This window comes from Euprymna scolopes, chromosome 2 (assembly GCF_053919585.1).
Source record: "Euprymna scolopes isolate OS-2025 chromosome 2, ASM5391958v1, whole genome shotgun sequence".
In the NCBI taxonomy this organism is placed as follows: Eukaryota; Metazoa; Mollusca; class Cephalopoda; order Sepiida; family Sepiolidae; genus Euprymna; species Euprymna scolopes.
Window position 1 is genome coordinate 38,391,054 of NC_136483.1, and position 22,010 is coordinate 38,413,063.

General features: G+C 33.9%; 1 protein-coding gene across 3 annotated transcripts in view; it reads left to right on the plus strand.

The window, feature by feature from the left end:
* The window catches only part of LOC145291179 (uncharacterized), a 315,627-nt gene that overhangs the window by 257,755 nt on the left and 35,862 nt on the right, over positions 1 to 22,010 (plus strand). For all 3 annotated transcript variants that reach the window (XM_080136747.1, XM_080136757.1, XM_080136763.1), the window contains exons 10-17: positions 3,965 to 4,091; positions 6,362 to 6,534; positions 10,640 to 10,696; positions 11,466 to 11,641; positions 13,871 to 14,026; positions 14,661 to 14,862; positions 17,838 to 17,927; positions 19,111 to 19,277. In XM_080136747.1, coding sequence (XP_079992873.1) covers positions 3,965 to 4,091; positions 6,362 to 6,534; positions 10,640 to 10,696; positions 11,466 to 11,641; positions 13,871 to 14,026; positions 14,661 to 14,862; positions 17,838 to 17,927; positions 19,111 to 19,277 — 1,148 coding nt within the window. The remainder of the gene's footprint in view (positions 1 to 3,964; positions 4,092 to 6,361; positions 6,535 to 10,639; positions 10,697 to 11,465; positions 11,642 to 13,870; positions 14,027 to 14,660; positions 14,863 to 17,837; positions 17,928 to 19,110; positions 19,278 to 22,010) is intronic.

Sequence of the window (22,010 nt, forward strand, 5' to 3'; positions counted from 1 at the left end):
CTTTCACAAATCATATAGGATCAAATGACCATTACCTCTTGCTTCAACTATAATATCAACACCTGAGAATCCGTCTTTACTAAGTGAAAGAAAGAACTCTTGCAAATGGAAACCTTGTTAAAGAGATTTTTTTCAAGTTTATGTCTACAATAAATATTCAAATTTGAACAAACTCTAAGCAGAAGAAAATTTTATTTAGTTATGCAGAATTTGAGGCTCCAAAATTTTCTAAATGGTGTCCATTTACTTTAATCAAAACCACATTTGCAATGATCAATGTCTGCAGCAGTGCAGCAGTTGTATTTTGTCCATAAACTTCTTTAGCTTAAATAAACTATTTTAAGACCCCTGGAATGTTCACAAATGAAGTTGAATGTCTGATTAGAATAACTATAGTGCACGTTTGAGTAATAAGCTTAAACAAAATAATGCAGTTTTTGTTTTTAGTGGATTGTTATATAACCAGGGGTTGTTTAGTCAGTAAAACTTCAATCAACTCAATCATACCTTACAGTGTTGATCAGAGTTCATACATATATACATACATGCGTGTTGTTCCTCCAAGAGTTGAGGTCAGTTCTATTAACTGTAATAAAAAGACGATATACTTTCGTTATTTCAATTAATTCAACAAGATCTTAGATGAATGATTTATTCACTATGATCGTCCAGTAGGTTGCAAAATCAAGAGTTAATTACTTAATTATGATGGTCTATTTGTGTGGCATGGTGGTGGCAATGAACATTCCCTATGCCTAGCACTTCTCACTCTAAACTTAAATTATAAAAATGACAGTTTAGTCCAAAATAACAATTAAATCAGATGCACACCTGAACAACGTTTCGCCTCTTCCTTTGAGGCTTGCGTTTACAAATATCCATGGACTTAGAACTAACTTAGATGATGTAGAATCATTTCTCCTAGCAAACTCCATGGATATCTTAACGCTAAGTGAAACTAACTTGCACTCCTCCATCCCCTCTAACCACTTTAATATCTCTGGTTATCTTCCACTTTGTTGTAACGACTCTGATAGACACATGCATGGACTTTGGTGTCTATATTCTTAACACCCTCCCCATGACTAAGGAATCTAAACTGGAATCAGACGACCAGGCTTTCATGTGTTTTAGACTAGTTTTACAACATAGTGTTAGCTACTTCCTTTATCGCTATCCCTCAACCCAAGACTGTACTCTAACCAATCATATCTGACAGCATAAATGTAGCACTCTCCCTAGACACTAGTGCCCAAATACATGTATTTGGCAACTTTAATATCCATCGCAATAATTGCCTTGGCTTCTCTGACTATTTGACACAGCTGGTAGCATCGCACATAACTTTCTTATATCTCATTCCCTATCACAGAGTTACATTTCCGACCTGTCTCCCAGATTGTAAGGATTAGCAAGCTTCATTTCTGGATCTATTCCTGAGGATTGTGTAACAAACGCCATTGCCCTCTCAAGAATGCTGATCATACTGTGATAATGATAGACATCACTGTAAACTCTCGACCCCAACTTGAAGAGCCACTTCTCAAAATGATAAGGTATTACAATAAAGCGAACTTCACATCAGACATGCTCCATGGGGAAATATATTTTCTCTCTCTGCTCAAGTGTGCAAATGAGACCACTGAATGGTTCAGTGGCAACTGAAACACGTTCTCACAGGGAAGTTCTATAGCAAACCCCACTCTCACCAATGGTTTACTTCTACTTATGCAGCTACCATTGCTCAAAGGCAGCATGCATACCACAAACATAAATCCGGTACAAATAGACAAAAATATATAGAATCTAGTAATAATTGTAAGAACATAGCCACAGAGAGAATATATCAAAACCACCACAAAACACATTGAAGCACAGAAATTAAGAACTCATGACTTCTAGAAAATCTATAACGGTGTAGTAAATAATCAGCAATCAACAATTTCCTCAACAGCCAACAATCTTGTAGTTATTTGCACAGCAAACGAGAAGGCTAATCTGCTTGTCCGTCGGTTTGCCTCCAACTCTACTTTAGACCCAAGAAACCACTCCCTCTGAGAGTTTCCTCTGTGGACAGAACCCACACCAGATGATCTGAGAATCACCCCTTCTCAAGTACATAATATCATAAAAAACCTAGACACCTCAAAAGCATGTGGACTTGATCTCATCCCAGCTGTATTATTATAAAAATGCTCCACTCAGGTTGCTCCAGTTCTCTTCAAATTTTTCAACAAATGCCTTAACAAATCTTGCTTTCCTGACTGCTGAAAAATTTCTTCTGCGGTACCGGTTTACAAGAACTCTGGCAAAAGAACTGACCCATTAAATTATCACCCCATTAGCCTTCTCCCTCCTTTCACCAAAATATTTGAGTTTATGATTAATCAAACTCTAGTCCACCACCTCATAGCTGCTAAGCTTGTGTCTGACCGACAATATGAGTTTAGCCAAGCCCGTTCTACTGTGGATATCCTAACTGTAATCTCTGAGCTTATATACCATGCACTGGGTAAAGCAGGAGAAGGTAGGGTAGTAGCCCTAGATATATCTAAGGCCTTTAACAGAGAATGACACGATGGTCTTATGAAAATCAAATCTTATGATATTACTAGATGAATACTCAACATGATTAAATCTTTAAATAAGAGAAGCTAGGTTGTCCTTGATGTCAAAACAGTAGGATATAAATGTGGATGTACCTCCAGGTCGATCCTTAGACCTTTATTATTCCTGATATTTATAAATGACCTCCCTGATAAAATTGTCTTTGAGATGGGTATATGTATTGATGATTCCACGCTCTATAACAGACATGAGGGGAAAACAAATAAACATGTATGCAAAGTAATGGCAGAAACACTAGAGGAAAACCTCTAGTCTGTAGTGGAATGGGGACAAAAATGGATGGGCACATTCATTGCTGCCAAGACTAAGCTTCTTTCCTTTAATAACTACCAGAAAACTACTCAACCACTAATAGATATGGCTAAAGATACATTATCTGAAAGTACTTCGTTCAAACTCATCAGCTTAACATTTACAGGGAACATGAGTTGGAACAGATACATTGAAGGCATTGCTAAGGCTGCTGCAAAGAAGGTGGGTTTTCTCTACCGTGCTAAAAAGTTACTTATGCTTGAGAGTGTCCTGTACCTCTACAAGGCCACCATTCGCCCATGTATGGAGTATTGTTGTTACATTTCAGCTGGTACATCTGCTACTAATTTCTCCCTTTTAGACAGAGCTCAAGAGAGTTGCCAACCTAATAGGTCCTGCACTATCAGCTAGACTTCAGCCACTGTCCCATCGATCAAATGCCGTATCCCTCTGCATATTTTACAAGTATTCTAATAGTGGATGCTCTGACGAACTACAAGCCCTTGTGCCCCCTTGACAGAAATACCCTTGACAGACAGTAAAATCCCACTCCTACACAGAAATTCCTAGTTATAAGAAAGCCTTCTACTCTAATAGTTTCTTCCCTAGGACTGCTAGACTTTGGAATTCCTTTCTGGGTATCTGCTTTCCTGACTACTGACATGCAGAAGTTCTAGTATAATGTGAACAGACATCTTGCTGCTCAACTCCCTACATAGTACCCTACAAATTATGTTCCAGATAGTAGTCTCCTACATCAAAGTGGCACTGTGCCTTGTTTGGAATGAAAGTACAATAAAAAATAAATAAATAAATAAAAATATCTTTGTTAGATTAGCATTACATCTCGGCCCAGTTGTTTTGTTTCAACTGCCTAGAATGACACTCCACTCTAATGTTTGACATATCCGAACAAGCATTAGACTTACTTTCTCATACTTTTTAGCTTATACAAGAAAGGTGAAATGCTTGAAACCTTTGTGATTCTTTGTTAAAAATCTTTCCTATTTTCGACATAATGTCAGATCTAAGCGAATATATTTTAATTATTTAACAATACCAAAAAATATATTTTTACTTTCAGAATGAAGACAGTCTGTATGGGGTGAGTGAAGTCCGATATAGCTCTTGCTTTGAGATGGAACCTCTCTACCAATTTTGTGGATCAGATACATTTAAGAAGAGCAGAGAGCGTCTTTCCAACAGAGGATGTAAGATTTTGATTTTTTTCATTAATTTTCAAGAGTGAAATAATTTTAATTCAAACTTTCAAAATAATTTCTAATGAAAAATTAAAAAAAATTCTTCTAGTGCTAGTCTATTGTCAAGACTGATTTCAAAAGCTAGATCTATTAACCAGTTTCATTTTTTGTTAAAAGAATATATTTTTGGAGCAATTTGTCAGATTTAATTCTGATTTTCTTCTACAAATCAACCATGAATAAATATATAAAGACATAAAGAACTTCTATCTATGTGGTCGATCTTCTTATCCGGAACAATGCGACTCTCTCTCTAGATTAACCTGTCTTCCATCAGATCTTCAGGATCACAGTTGGCGTCATGTGCAATTTGCTGAATCTATATGGATCTAGGTTGACCTATGCTCCCACACCCATGCCATGGAATCCACAGCAATACATTTCTCACCAGCTCTTGCTCGCTCCTTTGGCAGTGACCAGCAAATCATAAACATAGCTTCCTGGCAACCTGCCTGCCATATCCACTACCAATATCATCAGTAGTAGATATGGCAGGCAGGTTGCCATAAAGTTGCTGCTTCATGGGATGATCTTGCCAAGATCTATTTAACAAGGTATACATGCAGTCTTTTTTTCCAATCTTGCAAGAACTGGAAGCATGAAAACTTTTTCCAAAAGTATTAAATTTTGCATTAAATAACACAAAAGGGTTGCTATATTTTAAAACAAAACAACCAAACCAAACAAATATCTAAAGATATAGAAACATTAAAGCATAAAAACTTTTACCAAAATGACTGTATTCTGCATAAAATAATGGTTTATATATAAAGGATTGATATGCGGTACAACAAACCAAACTTTTTATTTTTTATTTTTTTTTTTAATATAACTTTACAATAACCTTCCTTTTTTTTTTTTTTTAATTCCCCCTAAAGCCAAAGGCTACTTGAGGATAAGAATTAATGAAATGGAATAATTCAGTTGAGATAAAAAATTCTTATGAGGATTGGGAAAGATTGATGGGATGGACCAAGCTCTAATTATAAGTGAGGATGACTTATAATGGGAATATGGAACTTTGTCGAAGTTCCAACTGATGGTAAACACATGGAAGAAGAAAATAAAGTTTATATTTTTTTCCCATTTTGGTAGCAAAGTCAGTTGCTGTGAAGGAGGAATCAGAAATTGGAGTTCAATTGCACATCTTCCATGAAAATATCGATATATCAAGAAGGAACATTAAAATATCCACCATGATTAAAAAATAATAATTTTGGAAGTTTAAATTATCTCGTTCTTGTCCAGTAAAATATCTTGTCTTTTTTTTTTTTTTTTTCCCCCGTGTCTTCTTGTAACTATAATATTCTGTTCTTCATTTTTGTTGCTCTTTATATGCTTTCTAATGTCCATATTCAGTCATTGACATGCAATACTTATAGTAGAGCTTTATGTGCCTCGAAAAAATTGCTTAGCTCTTTTGAAAGAATATTTCTGACATTGTCTATTTTTCAATCAATAATTTTCATGAACTCAAATCCCTGATAGGACAAGGAAAACCCCAAACAATAGAACAAAAAAATGATAGAAAATGTTTTTAATGCTTTATGTATTTTTTCTTTTGTTTACATTTTGTTACTGGTAACCTAAGAGAACACTATTTGTTTTATAGAGTATTGCTTTATGCTAAATGGAAACCATTATTTACTTCAGATTGCTCCACTATATATATAAATTTAAGCTCAAGCAGTAAAAATTAAGTTTACAAGCCAAAAGCTTCTGTAAACTTAAAGTAGTAATCTAAATAGTAATCCCAACTAAATAAAAAAAGCTCAATACAATCAAGATAGGAAATAGAAGAACCCACAAATTTAAGATTGTAAATTATATTTTACATGAATTGTCTGACAAATGAGATATATTGAGATTTCCTTAATCTGTGGAGTTTCAATCAATTCTTCTCATCAGAGAAAAGATATTAGCAAATGAATATTATAGCAAAGCTATGAATTTGTTTGTACAGGCATGAATTGAAACTGCATTATATGAAAACTAGTCATAAATGCAAAAAAAAAAAAATTTAGTGCAAAGAGTTCATGAAATGGGGAAAAGAAATGGAAAATAAAAGGATAAATTAAAAATCCAGACGAAAGGATATCGAAAGGTTAAGTATTTTCAAGACAAAATGATGACAAGTCAATGTTCCCATAAGAAGAATTTGGATTTATAGTTTCAATTTTTCAATTCAATATATTGTCAATTTTTTACCTTTTTTTTAGCTCATATCTATTGTGAAATTGGGGAAACGGAACCAGAAAAAATTCAGTCTGAAGAGAGTCCATCCCCCACTTTGCAAAGTACACAAGATGCGCCTAAATCTTCATCCTCTCAATTAGGTTGTGAATTTCTAAGGTCCAATTCTCAAAGAACATTATGGCATGAAATGCCACAGGTGAGGAACATTTTATAATTAATTTTTTTCCTATTTTATAAGTTATTGGTTTGATTCGCTTTTAAATTCTACAAAAAACAGCAAACATCAAAATTTGTTTTAAGTTTCCGTTGGTGAAATATTTTCTAACTACAGAAAATGTGGGGAAGGGGGGATCACCCTAATGGATACACTTGCATACTATGGAATTTGCTATACTGAATTCAAATATTCTATTGCAGTCGTTTATGTATTAATGCTCCCTAAAAATATTAATCTGTAATTTCCTTACAGCATTCTGTAAAAATAGCAACTTGTGTTCAATTAATTTTGCAATGAATTGCTTAAAATTTTGCTTGGGATTTGGCATTGTATAGCCTGAAAGAATTGCTATCGGAAGAAATAGAAAGCAGTTTTAAGTTTGGAAATGTTTTGTGAACAAACAATTGTTGAAAAGTTTTCAAGAAAACAAATATTGATGAATATAAAATTTTAAAATCGAAAAGTGCATTTTAGTAAAGTTTCCAGCACAGTAATGTGTGGAAAGCTTCCATTTATCATGAATAATGTTAAAACTGAATAGCAAAATTATTTGATGAAAGCCGTCATGTGATTTTAGATATGCAAAATTTAAATCTCTAGCTGACCCTGTAGATAACAAAAAGAAATAATCGTGAAATGTTCATAGGAGTTACATCTGTGGCTTAGCTTTGATTTAAAAAAAAAAAAAAAAAAAAAAAAAAAAAAAAAAATTGATAAACAAAACAAGGTATTGCAACTGCCTAATCTTCAAAAATATGGCTACAATAATAAAAAGAATTGGTAAATATCTATTCTCGTAGATCAATAATTTTACAATTTTAGCTGATTTATTTTTAATATCATTTTGTTATCCCCAAGTCCAGGATGATAACACAATAAAAATAAAGGAAATGGCACACACATTTATTGAATATATTTTACCAAAGAATTCAGCTATTGTTTGGAGAGGCTGATATAGCACCACATTGAAACTGTCATTTTGCAAATGTATCTTGCATCTTGATGGCTTCACAAATTCCAACGATAAGAATTATCAGTTCACAAAACATTACCAGACTTAGACTTGTTTTCTGTGTGCCCTGGTGTTTTTTGACAGCAATCTTTTTCAGGTTATTTAATGCCAAATCCCAAGCAAAATTATAAGCAATTCATTGAACACAAGTTGCTATTTTTACCCATTAAAAAAAAAGTTCCAATTATAAAAACAGGTTTATCGAGATGTAGATTGTCATAACTTATTAGTATCCAAACTGTAAAATAAAACATTTGTTTCACTCTTATAATAATGGACTCTTCCTATAAAAGGTCTATGAGGCCTGAGAGTTTTGTCTTAACGTTTTTCATTTAGAAGGCATTAATTCGAAAAGGAACAGTTTATTGTTCATCACCCGTAGAATACTGAGAGTGGAAATATCAGGCTATTTTTGCAATTGATTCTGATATTTTTGTTAAGTTGGATGGTGTCATATCTCCTATATAATATTTTGATTGCAGAAAATACCCTCTGTATCAAAGTACCATAGGTTTGCAAGAACAGATGCTACATACAAAATATGTCTAGACTATTAGCCACTATCTTATGTAACTTTAGAATGCCATCTTAGACACATTTAGTCGTTATAATAAAATCCTAAATTACATCCTAGGAGCAACATCATCACAACCGCAACCATCTTTAGGGGAAGTAGTTCCTATTTTTCCCTGTAAATCACAAGTTCTTCTACTGCTCCCAGTCATCACCTGGAGGATTTCTGCATTTTCAACAGATATGGGGTTTCACCCTTATTAACTGGATCATGTATTCATAGACATAACAATCTTTTCATTTCTCAATTCAAATATAATAAATTTTCCCTACTCACATTCTGCCAAATCTCATTGGCTGAGAGCTAATAATTCTTTATTCCAAAATCTACATCTTATTACAAAAATGAACACTCCACAATTCTTCAAATATGGTGTCACTCTCTACAAGAGGCAAGCGTTTTAAATAAAATAAACTAAATGTGACACATCGGCACATGCTTATAAACCATTGTTTTTTGTTCTTTTTTTTTAAGTTAGATAAATCTTTCTTTTTTTAAAGTACAATTGACTAAAATTCTTTCTTCATATGCTAAGTAAAAAAAAAAAAAAAAAAAAAAAAAAATGGATTAAGAGAATAATATAGCCGAGACCCAAAATTTTGCCAAAACCTTACACAGTGGCACTGTGCCTTATTTGGGGTGAAAATTGCTTGACTCTAACATTTAATCATAACCAGAAATTGACAGTTTACATACTTCAAAATCTCCTTATGTGTGGTTTTGAAGTCTTTATACTGTCTATTCCTGACTATTTGCAAAGTGTGTGTGCATGTGTATGAGAGTGTGCAACCGTGTGTGTTTGCGTGTCTGTGCAATACAATTCAATCTAATATTTGCACTAACCAGACTCAGCCACACATGGCCGGGTGGGTACAGCTAGTATTAATATATATAATTAAGCTACACAGAAGTGTCAATTGTACTTTACCAAGCTCTACTCGAGTAATGAGCACTGAAGTAACATATTAAAAATCCACACAAGTAGACCATCAGTCGACTCCTCATCCACAGTAATGAGGCTTCAGGAATGCCCACCAAAAAGGAGTGCAGGGTCCCTTTCCATGGGCGACATGGCACTACAAACATCCTGATATTATACAACTGATGATACACCAGCCGCTCTAAATGGACCCAAAGAGTTAGAGCTCCTGTACTGTCAGTCGGAAACAGTAGCCAGCAACTGTAGAACAAGTACCCTTAAACCTGTCAGACAAGAGTGGCCTGGTTCAATCATGTCAGCACACATAGCAACCAAGCACCCCCAAAATACCCAGGTTCAGGGAAAGGGAAAGAGGCAGATATGGGGGATGGCATTCATTGCCCTAGTCAGGAAAAATGGATGGTAACGTTCAATGCTGCCAAGACTAAGCTCGTTTCTTTGATAATTACAAGAAACCTTCTCAATCAACAATAGCTATGGCTACCTGAAAGTACTCCGTTCAAACTCATCAGCTTAACATTTACTGGAAACATTAGTTGGAACAGATACATTGAGAGCATTGCCAAAGAAGGTAGGCTCTCTCTACCATGCTAGAAAGTTACTTACGCCTGAAAGTATCCAGTACTTCTACAAAACCACCATTCGCCCATGTATGGAGTATTGCTGTCACGTTTGGGCTAGTGCATCTGCTACTAGTCTCTCAGTTCTGGAAGAGGGTTTAAAAGAGTCACCAACCTAATAGGTCCTGGACTACCATCTAAGCTTCAATCTCTGCCCCATCAATGAAATGTTGCAACCCTCTGCCTGTTTTACAAGTATTTTAACAATGGATGCTCCGAACTATAGGCCCTTGTATCACCTCAACCTAAATACCCCTGACAAACCCGACAAGCAGCAAAGTCTCACCCCTACACAGTAGAGATCCCTAGATGTAAGAAAGCCTTCTACTCCAATAGTTTCTTCCCCAGAACTGCTAGACTTTGGAATTCTCTTCCAGATTCCTGCTTCCCTGACTACTGACATGCACAAGTTCAAGTGCAATATGAACAGACATCTTGCTGCTCAACTCCCTACATAGTATCCCTTCAATTTCTGTCCTTGATAGTAGCCCCCTACATCAGTGGCGCTGTGCCTTATTTGGGGTGAAAATGGAATAAAAAATTTTTTTTGAAAAGTAAAGTCAAAATATTCCTGGGATATACAGAATGTATTTATTAAAAAATTAGATCTTATGACTCTGCCATGATATGTTTAAATATTGCAAATAAAATAAGCTCAATGGTTAACAGGTTATGTTAAACAGAACTTTCATATTATAATTTGTAGATAAAATTTATTACATAATTAAAATTTTAAATATTATAATTACTTAGCAATGTTTATCCATATGCAAACAATAAGAATACACATCTATTTTCAGAGCTTGGTTATATTTAAAATTAGAATTGTCATAACTTTTATAATCTACTTAATTATAGGAGTAGCAATTTTATTTTTTCGTCTTTGAGTGTTGTAGGAATTTTTTTAACAATACCATCATCGCTTTATATTTCAATAGGTGAAAAATTCTAATATTTTGGATACAATAACAGATTCTGAAAGAAAATGCCAAGAGGTAAGAGACTTTCATTTTTATTCATTTAGTTTCTTCAATAGAAATAATAAACAGTCAGAAAATTGTTTAAAAAAATCTTTATACTATATTGGATTTTATAACAATAAATTAAAAAATAATTGATTATCATTTAATAAAAAATCACATTTCTAAGTCAAACGTTTTCTTTTTGACTTGTAAAAATTCTGATTTACAGACTAGCATAATGATTACCAATGCAAACTATTAAATATTTGGTTACTTGAAATGTTTGTTAATGTTATTTAATTATTTGGATTATTTGGACTGTTCTCATTTTCAGTGTTATTCTCATAAGTATGAGTGGCATAAGTAAAATTTAGTTTTAAGCAACAATCTTCTAGGGGTTGAAGGTTCAGTTGTCACTGTAGGCAATACTAAGAATACAATTAAGAATTAAGATTTCTATCCAGTCATGACTAATAGAATATCTACCACTGTGGATTAAAAGGTTCCATTAAAAATTCCTGAGTTCAATAGAAAGATTCCAGAGTTCAACATGATACACCTAAAGATTTGAGGTTACATTGGCTGAAACATGAGAAAAACAGTAAAGATGAAAACAGCAGTGCAAATAATACACAATTTTTATGTTTATAAATAATTTCCTTTTCATGAGTGTCAAGCATGAATGTAGACCTCCATGATAGATAACTTTGTATCTGTTTGATGAAAACAATAGAAACAATCACCATGCATACTATAGTTGATCAAGTAATTTTTTCTTTTAAATGTTTTTTCCTTCTTCCAGGCAATATTTGAAATCATCACCTCGGAAGCTTCTTACCTGAAAAGCTTAAACATTTTGATGAATACATTTCTCTTCAGTCCACAGTTTTCGGATAAATCTGAGAAAAGTGTTTTAAGTCGACAAGAAAGACATGAACTCTTTTCCAACATTGGTGCAGTGCGTGAAACCAGTGAAAAGTTAGTTTATCACTTTATTATTTCATTCCACTGTTATCTTACACTTTGTTTTTTTTTTTCATAAAAAGTGAAGAAATGAAAATGAAAGTTTTTTTTTCATTGTTTTTATATTTTTCTATCATTTTAATTTTTTTTTTTATGAAAAAAATTTTGTTCATTTTTTCATTTTGTTCATTTTTCATTTTTTTTTTTTTTTTTCATTTTTTTTCATTTTCTTTCATTTTTAAACTTTTGTATTCAACTTTGGAGTAGATATTAAGGTTCAGTTAATTAAATATTTGGACTCAACTATTAATGGAATCTTCCCCTAAGCCAAGAGATCTCAACAGCACAAAAATGCTACCCACTCTAGAATGGAGGGGCATTCGAAGAACATGTTCTTACATTTAAAAAAAAAAAAAAAAAAACTGTGCATCATCTGAGCTATCAGCCCACATGTGATGGTACGTAATACCAGACACAAATTAACATTTTATTTGGAATTAGTTTTGGCTCCGAGTATGTTTCTGGAGTAGTAATTTCTATAGGAGATACAGGAGATAAGTTAATTGGTAAAAGAGAGACTAACGCATGGATATGCTTATAATAAGCAATTTGATGTTGAAACATGACAGGAATAAAATGCAATGAGAATCTAAAGCTTCTTTTAATTATATTATCGGGTTTATATATAACTGTCTATGTATGTCAAGTGTATATAAGGTATATGTTTCTGTAATCGATGCCCGTGTATCGTCTAGTGGTTAGAATTATAAGGACAGTTTTCTTTGTATATGGGGTGTCTGTATCTGTATGTGTTAATCTGTTATGTGGATGTTTTCACATATTCATGACAATAACGAATGGGACAACAAATAGACAGTCTTTAACAATGACAAATAACACCTTTATATGCTTAACACCCGACAGATCACATACCTTATTCATTGTCTCCCTCTCCTCTAGCAGGAGGCCACTGAAATGAAAGCATCTTGTTTGAATGGAACACCCAAAACATTGAGTTATCATTTCCAGATCTTCATTTTCAAATGTTCCACGTCTCACAGTTTGCAGCTCTTAATCTTCTCCCTTACATCTTCCTTAGTTGGTCCGTAGATGCTTCCATCGAACCACAGACAACTTTTGTCCACTCACTAACCCAGTGGCTAGCTAACTGCACAACTCGTCTCTTCGACTTCCCATTATAGACTAACTCCTAATCCTGATTTCTCCTGGCTTATGTGTCTCTTACATCAGTCAGAGTGGACAATCTTGTTTGTCACATAAGCCACATCATTGTTTACTTTTTTTTTTTTTTTTTTTTTTACATAGGCATAACCACTGATTTCTCCTGGCTTATATGTCTCTTACATTAGTCAGTGGACAATCTTGTTTTTCACAAAAGTCGCATCATTGTTTACTAAACCAAATTCTAAACTAGTTTTGTTTATGCTTTTCTTCTATTCATAATTTTTTTCCTTGAGCCTTAACATAAATATTTTAACTAACATTCTTTTCCTTTAAAACATTTTTCTGAATATTTTTTTTTAACCTAAATAATTGAACAATTAATCATAATCGTTCTGACCTTTGGCACTGCCTGCCACAATATAACACGGATACTACGCTGTGATCATAACCAAAGGACCACAACGTAACAATAGTGCTCAAACATTGTAACATAATATTTAACACACATTGTTAGTCAACAGTTTCTAATCTGTTTACATAACCCTTTTAGCCGATAGAGTACCATATTTAAGCACCCCAGAATGAGTAATAACCAGAAACACATTTTGCCAAAATTTGTTTTATTTTTTAAATTTTCATTTTATTTTTGATTTTTAACTTTTACTTCTGGTTGAATCACAAATCGCACATACATTTACAACTTTGTCTTCAGTTTTTTATTTTAAAAACGGATATATTTAGAAAGTTTTACTATTAAAAAAAGGTCTGTTTAGTTTTATTTAGAAAAAAAAAATTATAAATGTGCACACAACAAAATGTACTTGAAAATAAAACGTTTTTTTTTTTTTTTTTTAAATATTTGTAATTTTTCCATTGCAGATTTATATAATCTGATCTCTATCACAGTAACTCCTTAAGCTCCAGTGGCAATATGCCTTATTTGGTGTGAATTAAAAGTAATTTAAAAATAATGCAAATCTTTTTTTTGACGCTTACATCATTTCAAGATGAAGAATAATTTTCTATCATTCGTTTCCATTTTTAAATTCTTTTATCTAGGCTGCTTGCTGATTTGGAAGCTCGGTGGAAAATGTCTCCATTGATCCATGACATTTGTGACATTATCACCAAACATGTACAACATGGCACATTCAATGTATACATTCGATACTGTACAAATATGTCTTATCAAGAAAGGATGTACACGAAACTACTGTAAGTATTTACTTTTTTTTCTCACCCTTTATTATGCTAGAAAATTTTGTCATGTTAAAATAGCTTAACTGGTTTAGTTTTGTTTTATTAGAATTATTTTATCATTTTAACAGTAAAATTAATATCGGCCTAGAAAGGCATCATGATAGAACAGATACTATATTACTCCAAAGGAGATAATTCCTTGGAGAATAGTCTGACACACACTACTCACTCCTTGAATTAAGTATTAAAAGGATAATTAATAGAAGTAATAGTATATTTCAGCTTCAGAGTCGTCAAATCCGTATTGGTAATAAATATCACACTGGTTAACAAGAATATATATATTTATATATATATTTAAAGAACAGTTAGAGAACTAAAGTGTTGGTGTTCAGGTTATTGATTTTTTTTTTTTTTTTAGTATCAATTAAAAAATGATTTTTTTCTACAGCAAATCTGTTAAAGTTTTCATACATAACTAAGTCTCTTTATTTAGATATTCTCATGGATAATATGGAAATAAGACATATTTTGCTATCTAATTTACATGTGTTTTATGGTGTTTACTAATATACTTACAACTCCACACAGGTACATTTTTTTTTTTTTTTTTTTTTCATAAATACCTGTATGTATTTTATTCTTCCAGTAAACGAGTTGAATTTGTAAGTGCTCTGAAGGAAATAGAACGAAATGATGTCTGCCAACGTTTGCCAATGAAAACATTCTTACTGCTACCCATGCAGCGTATTACCCGTATCCCACTACTTATAGATTCCGTATGTCATCGGCTGGATTCAACTTCTGACCGGTACAAATCTGCTGTACTCGCTCGATCAGCAATCAACAAGGTAAGGGCAAAACTCACAAAATCTGTCTACATTGCAATACATGTTTTGTCCATTTATTCATTTCCATAGTAACAACATTATCACAAGTGTTCCGTAGCAGTTACCATTCAACCATAAGATAGTAATCGACTTTTGAAATTACAGCATTTTTTTCTTTTTCCAACTTTTCTAATTCCTAATTTATTGTATCTAGTGTAAAAATGGTACGTTTCTTTTGGATTTAAAATTGGGTTTAACATTTTCTTTGAATTCAAAATTAACTTCTGTTTTTGTGCACAAATGGCGTCCTTCTGAAAAAATGTGAGGGAAATCGCTTTTCAAGTCCATAATGAATTTTTCTGTTTGTTTTATTTTATTTTTATCAACAATACTAACTTTGTTACACAAAGAATAAGTTGAACGACACAATCAAATTTGATCCAAAAAGATTTTGTGAACGAAGAAGTACATGTACTTCCACTCTAGGAGATTTTTTCATGAATGAAATGTTTCAATTCAGTTCTCCTTTGAACTTAAATTTTGTACCTTATGTTCCTCTAGCAATCTTTTGTGTTCGTTAATGTAGACAACCTATTTTTTCTATGTTTGTTCATTTTTATATATATATATATATATATGTATAAAAAATAAAAATACCAGTGGAGGTTTACGTTATGTTTTGAGAAAAATAGAAAAACCGAATGAAATTATTAAAATAATCAACATTTCGTCCTTATTTCAGAGGACATCTTCAGGATATTGAAGTAAAAATGCAAGAAAAGAAAAAGTCATAGATCATACGAAAAAGAGAAACAGTTTTTGAATCCTACCTATATCGGGAAGAACAAACATGTGTGTGTATTTTGTCCTTCCCGATATAGGTAGGATTCAAAAACTGTTTCTCTTTTTCGTATGATCTATGACTTTTCCTTTTCTTGCATTTTTACTTCAATATCCTGAAGATATCCTCAGAAATAAGGACGAAATGTTGATTATTTTAATAATTTCATTCGGTTTTTCTATTTTTCTCAAAACACACACACACACACATATATATATATATATATATATATATATATATATATATCACTCCACAAGTCAAGAAACAATTTTGGCCATTTTTTATATTAACATACTTTCTTTTACCATTTTTTATTTTATTAGTCACTTTTAACTATAATTTTCTTTTTACTTGTCCGTTTCATCAGACAATGCAAACTTTTGCAATATTTAAGTATATCGCATATGAAATATCAAATCTGCGATAAAATTTCTACTGTTTCACTAAATGACATTATCTCCAATTTTTAAGAATTAAATTCATATTTCGTATTCTCTTCTGTTCCTAACTTTTGTAACAATAGTTTAATATTTTCTTCGCTCAACCAGTGTTCACATCTTTTCATAAATATGGTTTCAAACCTATGAAACTGTTAGAAACGTTGAATTAATATCTGGCTTGTATTTAAATTCTGATAGACGATTGGAGATTCTTTCAGCTGAAAAAAAACTCAAGCCTGTTGATTTTGTGGTTCTAGACAATACATCTTTCAGAAGTGATTTATTTTCTTTTGCCTGTTTTGAATAACGTTTCAAATCTCATTAATGTTGGAATGGTTCTTGCTTGTTCCAGTCGTTGTTGGAATGGTTCTTGCTTGTTCCAGTCGTTGTTGGAATGGTTCTTGCTTGTTCCAGTCGTTGTTGGAATGGTTCTTGCTTGTTCCAGTCGTTGTTGGAATGGTTCTTGCTTGTTCCAGTCGTTGTTGGAATGGTTCTTGCTTGTTCCAGTCGTTGTTGGAATGGTTCTTGCTTGTTCCAGTCGTTGTTGGAATGGTTCTTGCTTGTTCCAGTCGTTGTTGGAATGGTTCTTGCTTGTTCCAGTCGTTGTTGGAATGGTTCTTGCTTGTTCCAGTCGTTGTTGGAATGGTTCTTGCTTGTTCCAGTCGTTGTTGGAATGGTTCTTGCTTGTTCCAGTCGTTGTTGGAATGGTTCTTGCTTGTTCCAGTCGTTGTTGGAATGGTTCTTGCTTGTTCCAGTCGTTGTTGGAATGGTTCTTGCTTGTTCCAGTCGTTGTTGGAATGGTTTTTGTTGTAAAGTGGCTTGATGTAATTAGTTATGAACTCTGTTCCATTTTTTTTTTTAATGTATCCACAAAAAACGTAATTTTGTAGACAATAACCTTTTTATGTACAACATGAGAAAAAAAGCCAAGTTCTTGCTTTCTGTAAGAATTAGTCTTTTTTTCACATTCCTTGTTAAGTAAAAAAAAAAACTAGAGAGAAAAAGTTTTCTTTAAGTACCAATAAACCTTTCCAACTTTCTTTCTCAAACTCTTTTTCTAATTTATAAGTCCATTTCAAATCCAGAGTTGTTACTGATATGTGGGTTTTTCAAATTCTTTGTCTCTACTGATATGATCCCTAGGAAGTGACATGTATTGTTTGAAGTAGCTGAGCAGTCTTGCTTCAGTTTGAGTAATAAATCTGTTATGTCGCAATATGGATGAGTATCGTAGACACAGAGTTTGTAGCATGAGACTTGTGTACCTTAACATCTCTCTAAGCTGCTATTTATGGCTTAATCAGCTAATATTATTGCAGAAGGAAAAACCTGGATGTACCTATTTATTAGATCATATCATTTATCAATTTTCACTGTGTTAGCAAGAGTAGTATTACCAGTAATTGTCATCTCTGCTGCCTCAACAACAAATGGTTAAGTCATTGACAAATGGATTAATAGTTTTAAAAAATACTTGGTGACTCTTGGCAATTTGTAAGAAATTTGAAAGCATTTACTTTGAAGGTGTTGGTGACAAAATGTTACTTTTTTCAAACTTTCATTTAAAAAGTTAAAATATATAAAAATAAAATGATTGTATTATGCCATAAGTAAATTTAACTTATAAACATCCTATTTAAAAAATATATAATTTAATTAAAACAAACAAAATATTTGCTGGCAATTCTAGTTCTCTACATTTTTTTTCTCTATAGATTGTGAAGCAGTGCAATGATGGCGCTCGCCAAATGGAACGAATGGAAGAATTAATTGCTATAAAATCACAATTGCAGTTTAAAGTGAAGGTATGAATATATATATATATATATATACATATATATTTATTTATTTATTTTTTTTTATTACAAAAGAATCACCACTTATCAAAGCCTGGAGGCTACTTGAGGATAAGGGTTAATGAGTGTACAGTAGTCAATAGGAAAATGTAATCATTATTAGTGGAAACTTGGTAAATTGGATTACTTAAGGGGATGGTTCATCAAGAATTTGTTCACGTTGGACTTGAAGACAACCATATTGTAGTCAGTTGGAAAGCCAGAAAATGGAAGAAAGTTCCACAGGCATGCAGTTCTAAGAAAGAAGCTTTGTTCATGGAATCTGTCTGTTTAGGCACAGATAGAGAGTGGGGGAAATTATTAATAGTGTTTTTAGCTAGATGAGTGTTTTTCATGAAAGTCAGGCCAGGAGTGATTATAGATTGGTGTTCAGATGAGCACTTGCCATGAAAATAGATAAAGCAGAGACAGGCTCGCAATGACTCTTCTGTGGAAAAGAGGTTGTAGGGAAGAGAAAAGGACATATTCCACTAGGCTACAAAGTCTATTCTGAACTCTGTCAAGGTAAGATAAGCTACTTCTAGCAGCTCCTGCCCAGATGTGACAATAGTACTCCATCCTTGGATCATATACAGGTAGATCAGCAGTGAAATATCTACTGGAGCAGTAGAATCCCACCATTTTTCCAGCAGCCTTGGCAACGGATTTGATGTACATGTTCCATTTCAGATCAGGAGTAAAGGTCAAACCCAGAAGCTTGTCAAAAGAATCTCCCCAAGATGAGAGCCATTTATTTCAATTGATGCTAGACAGGGATCAGAGGGTTGATGATGGAAAGATAGAAGCTAGGTTTTAATTGCATTAAAATTAACCAGTCACCTTTTCCCCATTGCACCACGTGATCAAGCTCAGAGGAGAGACAATCAGAGAGAACTTAGTTGTTTATGGTCTTTGAAGTGTTGCCGTAGATGGTAGTTGTCAGTATTTCTGACTGAATGTTTTGTCGTGCTCCAATGAGTAGAGTATGTCTATTACTGGCTTTTAAACTGGTGATTCAATATGATTTAAACACTTTCTTATCTAGAATTTAGTCAACAATATATATTGCATGTTTTCAATTGATGCATTGCCCTCATTAGTCTCTTATTTTTCTATCATTGGCATTTCATGTTTTTCTGATTTGTCTTTACAGGAATTTCCTCTCATTTCTGCTTCTCGTTACCTTGTAAAGAAAGGAGATGTAACGGAAATCCTCTCTGATGCTGGCACTAAAACCATTTTTAAGAGATCGAAGCCGACCAAAAATCCTTTATATTTATTTTTGTTTAATGATATTTTACTTATAACTAAAAAACGAAGGTAAGTATCAATGAACGTTCTATTTTTAGATGGGGGAAAAATGTATAAAGAATTGAATGAAAAATATCTAGGATTTTAGGAGTAAACAACAAAACAGTTGGTATTGTGAGTCAATCTGGCCAAATAAATTCATTACTTTAGGAGTGAAATCTGAAAATGTGTAAATAAAATTTTATTAAAAGTAAAATCTTTAAGCGACAATATGAACAGTATTCAAAATATAAAAAATATTAAAACTTATTTTTATCTTGAGCATTTTTTCTCATTTTTCTGTTCTTTTCATGAGTGAATAATTTTCATCAACTCAAACTCCTTGTAATTAAACCAACTTTTGACATCTCAGTCGGTATTTATGGCTTAAATCAGCCAATAATATTATTGCAGAAGGAAGGACCCGGATATACTTATTATTAGATCATATCATTTTTAAATTCTTTTTCACTGTGTTAGCAAGAGGAGTACTACCAGTTAGTGTCATCTCTGCTGCTACTACCTCAACAACAAATGGTTAATTAATAGTTAATCATTGACAATTTAAAAACAAATTTTTTATTATATTTTCACCCCAAACAAGGCACATTGACACTTTGGTGTAGCTACTATCAGGGGCAGCAACTACTGGGGCACTATGTTGGGATTTGGGCAGCAAGATGTCGGTTCACATTATACTTGAACTTCTGCATGTCAGTACAGTTGGGGAAGCAGGGACCTGGAACGGAATTCCAGAGTCTAGCGGTTCTGGGGAAGAAACTACTGGAGTAGAAAGATCTTTTACATCTAGGGATCTCTACTGCGTGGGGGTGGGATTTAGCTGCCTGTCGGGTTTGTCGAGGGTGTCTATGTCGTGGGGGCACAAGTGTCTGCAGTTCGTCAGAGCATTCACCATTAAAATACTTGTAGAACAGGCAGAGGGATGCAACGTTTCGTCGGTGGGACAGAGGCTGAAGCTTAGATGCCAGTTCAGGGCCTATCAGATTTGCGACTCTTATGAACCTTGTCTAGGAGCGAGAAACTAGCAGCAGATGCACCAGCCCAAATATGACAGCAATACTCCATACATGGGCGAATGGTGGCCTTATAGAGGTACAGGATACTTTCAGGTGTCAGTAATTTTCTAGCATGGTAGAGAGAGCCTACCTTCTTCGCAGCGGCCCTGGCAATGTTTTCAATGTAATTGTTCCAACTCATGTTTCCTGTGAACGTTAGGCCAAGCAGTTTGAAAGATGTACTCTCAGATAGAGAGTCACTGGCCATTGCTATTGGTGGCAGAGAAGGTTTCTTGTAATTATTGAATGAAACTAGTTTAGTCTTAGCAGCATTGAATGTGACCATCCATTTTTGTCCCCATTCCACTACAGATTGGAGGTCATCCTCTAGTGTTTTTGTCATTTCTTTAGTTATGTGTTCATTTGTTTTCCTGTCATGCCTGTTATAGTGTGGTGTCATCAACATATATACCCATCTCAGAGGCAATTTTGTCGGGGAGGTCATTAATAAATATTAGGAACAATAGAGGTCCAAGGATAGACCCGAGGCACTCCTGCATTTATATCATATTGTTTAGATGTACGACCGTCGAGGACAACCTGGATTTTTCTCTTATCTTTTTTTTTTTTTTTTTTTTTTTTTTTTTTTTATTCAATTTTCACCCCAAACAAGGCACAGTGCCACTTTGAAGCAGGGGGCTACTATTAGGGAATTAATTAGCGGGGTCATTATGAAGGGAGAAGAGTAGAAAGATGTTTGTTAACATTACACTTGAACTTCTGCATATCATTGCAGTTGGGAAAGCAGAATCCCGGAAGGGAGTTCCAAAGACCCGCAGTTCTGGGGAAGAAACTATTGGAGTAAAAGGCTTTCTTGCACCTAGGGATCTCCACTGTAAAGGAATGAGACTTAGTAGCTTGTCGGGTTTGTCGGGGGTAGTTACGTCGGGGAGGTACAAGTGTTTGCAGTTCGTCAGAGCATTCACCATTAAAGTATTTGTAGAACAGGCAGAGGGATGCAACATCTCATCGATGGGACAGAGGTTGAAGCCTAGATGACAGTTCAGGACCTATCAGGTTGGCGACTCTTTTTTGAACCCTGTCCAGGAGCGAGAGACAAGCAGCAGATGCACCAGCCCAGATGTGACAACAGTATTCCATACATGGGCGAATGGTTGCCTTATAGAGGTATAGGATACTGGCAGGCGTAAGTAGTTTTCTAGCACGGTAGAGGGAGCCAATCTTCCTTGCAGCAGCCTTGGCAATGCTCTCAATGTATCTATTCCAGTTCATATTCCCTGTAAACGTTAGGCCGAGGAGTTTAAAAGAAGTACTTTCAGGCAATGTGTTCTTGGCCATTGCTATTGGTGGTAGAGAAGGTTTCTTGTAGTTATTGAAGGAAACAAGCTTAGTCTTAGCAGCATTGAATGAGACCAACCATTTTTGTCCCCATTCCACTACGGATTGGAGGTCATCCTCTAGTGTTTCTGCCATTTTCTTGGATATGTGTTCATTTGTTTTCCCCTCATATCTGTTATAGAGAGTGGTGTCATCGGCAAATATACCCATCTCCGAAACAATATTATCAGGGAGGTCGTTTATGAATATCAGGAACAATAGAGGTCCAAGGATAGACCCCTGAGGCACTCCCGCATTTATGTCATATTGTTTGGATGTCCGTCCGTCGAGGACAACTTTGATTTTTCTATTACTTAAGAAGGATTTAATTACGTTATGAATTCTTCCA